At 43.4% G+C, this 3,719-nt stretch overlaps 1 protein-coding gene across 2 annotated transcripts in view; it reads right to left on the bottom strand.

The window, feature by feature from the left end:
- Positions 1–3,217, bottom strand: part of NUCKS1 (nuclear casein kinase and cyclin dependent kinase substrate 1) — a 39,048-nt gene extending 35,831 nt beyond the window's left edge. For both annotated transcript variants that reach the window (XM_018561257.1, XM_018561258.1), the window contains exon 1: positions 3,078–3,217. In XM_018561257.1, coding sequence (XP_018416759.1) covers positions 3,078–3,094 — 17 coding nt within the window. In that variant the 5' untranslated portion in view covers positions 3,095–3,217. The remainder of the gene's footprint in view (positions 1–3,077) is intronic.
- Between the last annotated feature and the right edge of the window lie 502 nt (positions 3,218–3,719).

Here is a 3,719-nt window from a genome sequence, read left to right as displayed (position 1 = left end):
AAAAGAAGCCTGACAGATCTTCCGAACCTCCCCCCCAAACAAAAGTTTTCTTTGAACTCAGGTAATACAAAAGGTAATATCCCCCTCCCTCAACTTAGCTTTTACAATAGTAAGTTGAACACTTTAGAAACTAAATTAGCACATCTACTGCCAATGTAAAACTGGCATTACAAGGAGGACATTCTGCACTTTTTCAGTAAGTCAACATGGCCACTATATGCATTTTTCCCCCTAGTGAAATAAAATCTTACACCGATAAATCAAGGTTGCCATTGTGAACGTCTTCCAGTGCCTGGCTTTCTCTATGGTCCCATTTGCAACAGAGCATTTTGTCATGCAATTACCAAAGCTGAGGAAGAACCCCAATAGTCAATGGACCCCTTTACACCTGAGCTTTGCGTCACTTGCTGCCTGGAGCTCGAATAAGTACACAAGCTTTTATTTGGGGCAAAATTGGGCATTTGTGGGCCACAGACTTTAACGTGCATCTAAAACCAAGAACAAAAATACTGCAGCTTACCAGTCCTTAGATGTAGTGGCTGCATCAGTATTCTTTCACCCAGTAACCTTTACTGTCCTAGGGAGACAACTCTTACTCACTGCACTGTATCTATAAAGGGATTAGTATCCTCAACCTAGGACCGGACTATAGAATGCTCACTCCCGTCTCCATAATATGGGAGATGGTGTTCTGTAGCTTACAGAGCCAACCTGCGCCAATCTGATAAGCCTGCTTGGGATTTTAGTGCAGTATTACAGGACTTCATGAGCTCACAGGATTTCTGCCAGGATTAAAAAAAAAAAAGGTATTGTGTGCATTAATTGAATAGATGACAAAACACTTTAACTCCCTATTCAACACACACCAACAGGGAGCAAATAGAAGTTAGAGTGGACCTTTACCCATATCTTTAAAACAACAACAAACCATTAGAAATTTTTTAGTAATGACAATCTACAAAACACATACTTCAAGATAATTGTAGGCTTTGTATTCTTTGCATACCTTGTTTCTCTTTTCTTCCCCAGTTTTCTTACAGTGACCATGTTTACTAAGGGCAGGATACTAGCTCTCATTTTACTTCCTGGATTTCAGGCACGTGACCATGCACATCATCTCAGGGGAGGAAAATGCATTTCCCTGAGATGAGATTCCCCAGCAATGCTCTGCTGATGTAACCTTCCCAGTGTGCACCACTTTGGCAAGCTGAAGTCATTTTGCCCTTTTAAAGCAGGAAGTGAACGCTCTGCAAGTGTATTTCAAAATCACAGCATTTTACATCTGGACATGTCTATGTTATTATTACTCATAATGCATAGAGGGATGCATTGGTAGAATTTGATCTTTGAGTGTAAAGGTCTGCTTTAAAATCGGTATGTTTACACATACTTTAATGGGAACGCTTGAAAACACGTTTTTCCAAGTGCTCTCATTTTAAGTCCTGTTCACACCATCTCCAAGCTGGTGCGTTTTTTATCTGCACCAAAAAAAACAGTCATTTTAATGGTTTTTAATTACACTAGTTCACACCATTGCATTCAGTTCCAGAGCTTGATTAATACAGCAGCATGCTTTTTTCAAACTGGAATACAACAGAATGCACTTAAACTCAATGGAAAAAGAAAACCAGAACGAATCAAAACACACATGCAAAAGCACATCTGGAGCCCTTAAGTAGCACTAAACTCAGGCGTTAAATCTTAATGCATTCAAGCACTGTAACAAACAAATGTATCTTATTTGGGCAATATTTGGCTGTAGATCCTCAAATCATCTCTGAATTCATGCCGACACTGTCCTTCCTTCTGGAGGGTAGCTACTTTTGTTCCCCATGGTCCCTGTGGGTGTTGTAAAGTAGCCACCACTTCAAGCTTGCTCTCATGATCGACTACAATCTCAATACAAATTAGTAAACTAAAATGCGAGATTGTAGTCCATCAAAAAGGAGCAAGTTTGGAGCGGTGGCTACTTTAAAACACACACAGGGACCATGGAGAACAAAAAGTAGCCACCCTCCAGAAGGGAGTGTCTGTGAGCTCAAGTCAGAGATGATTTGAGGATCTACAGCCAAGTGATACATACACTAGATACATTTTTGTAAATAGAGTACTTGAATAATTTTTAAGATTTAACGCCCTTAGTTTAAAGTCTATGGGGCCCAACAGACACAATTGTGCTCCTGTAGCACAATGTACACATAGAAATGGGCCACACTCATGCCTGAATGTGGCCCCATTTGTTCGTTTTGAGTAAAATCTGAAGAGCTGATCTGCATTGCTGCTCCAGGGCAACCTCTCCAAGTACCAACAACCAAAGGGTCAGAATGACAAGTAACATTTCGAGCAGAGATAAGTAAATACGTATTGTTACCATTACATGTTTCCTTTAAGATCCATAGGGGACTAGAAGGTAAAAAAGGTACATGCAAATGTAATAAAAATGGCACAAGCTAGCGCCACAGAGAGGAGCAGCCAGCTCAGCCTTTGTTCGCACACAGCAATGTGTTGTAGGCTGTGTGTACACTATTTTGTTGCCCTTCCCCCAGAAACTATGAGTAGCCCAGCCCACTGTAACCTTGCATACACGCCGAGGACCCACATTTACATATTCCATGCAACACATGGACTACTACGGTGAATTAAAACGCTACAAAAAGCAGTTTCAAGATCAAAATCATATACAGATCTAGATGTGAATTCACGGAGCATTCTACCTGCACGGCTAATAAATCCATAAGCGTTTGGGAGCCAAACTCTCACCATTGTTATGTTCACAGCATACATGTACATCCTATCCACAACCAACACAAAACACTGCACACACAGCCATAAACGGTACAATAAGTGCTAAACAAGAAAGCTGTAAAGCCCATGTATGTCTAAGAAGGCCAAGAGCTCCGTGCCGCCAGCACTGCAATGGCGTTCCCTTAGCGAATTCTCCGTCCTGTGCCGCATGTGTTCGGCGGCCAGCCATGTAGATGGAGCGCTGCTCTGCGGGCACGTGTGACTGAAGTGATGGAACAGGTGACGGAGAACTCCACAGGGCCCACACTCCCAGTCCTTCCCCCAGTACTCACCTAACCGGCCTGGACATGACTCCTTCGCGTACCAAGCAGCAACTAGAGACGGGAAAGGTGGTAGTTGGGGGTGTACGGCTGCCTTCGTAAAAGAACCCCCCCCTACGGGAGGCTGCTTTATGGTGGGTGGGGGGAATATTCAAGATCGCTAAATCTATTGCTGTAAAGAGCGCCCTTTGTATTAAAAACACTTGCTGAACTGCGTCCGGTGCCTCGTCCTCACAGACCGCTCCTTGGATTGTAAACCCAGAGTATCTAATTCCAACGAAACTACAATATATCGATGCTTTAACTCGTTTTCCCCCCTCCCCAACCGCCGCCTCAAGCCCCTGAGCCAAGGGAGCAGCCTAACATGCTGAGTGTACGCCTCGCGAGCTGATTGGACACGGCAGACCATTCGAGCTTTTATTGGTTTATTCAAAACATCACTCTCACACATAATTTGCTGCGACGAGGACTAGTGCGAGTGAGAAGTCACGTTTCATAGAGAAACGGAAGATGGAGTCGGGTCTGTGTTGAGCAGATTCGCCACGGCTGCCCTCTGTTCCTATGTGTCCCTAACCTACAGTGTACCTGTCTTTGTGTAGTAATGGTAGAGGCACGTGGAGAATAGAATATATAATGGGCGTCTCAATAAAATCA

Source organism: Nanorana parkeri, unplaced genomic scaffold, assembly GCF_000935625.1.
Source record: "Nanorana parkeri isolate BGI_ZX_2015 unplaced genomic scaffold, ASM93562v1 scaffold510, whole genome shotgun sequence".
Taxonomy (NCBI): Eukaryota; Metazoa; Chordata; class Amphibia; order Anura; family Dicroglossidae; genus Nanorana; species Nanorana parkeri.
The sequence above is the reverse complement of the archived record's forward strand: the minus strand, read 5'-3'. Positions and strand labels throughout refer to the sequence as shown.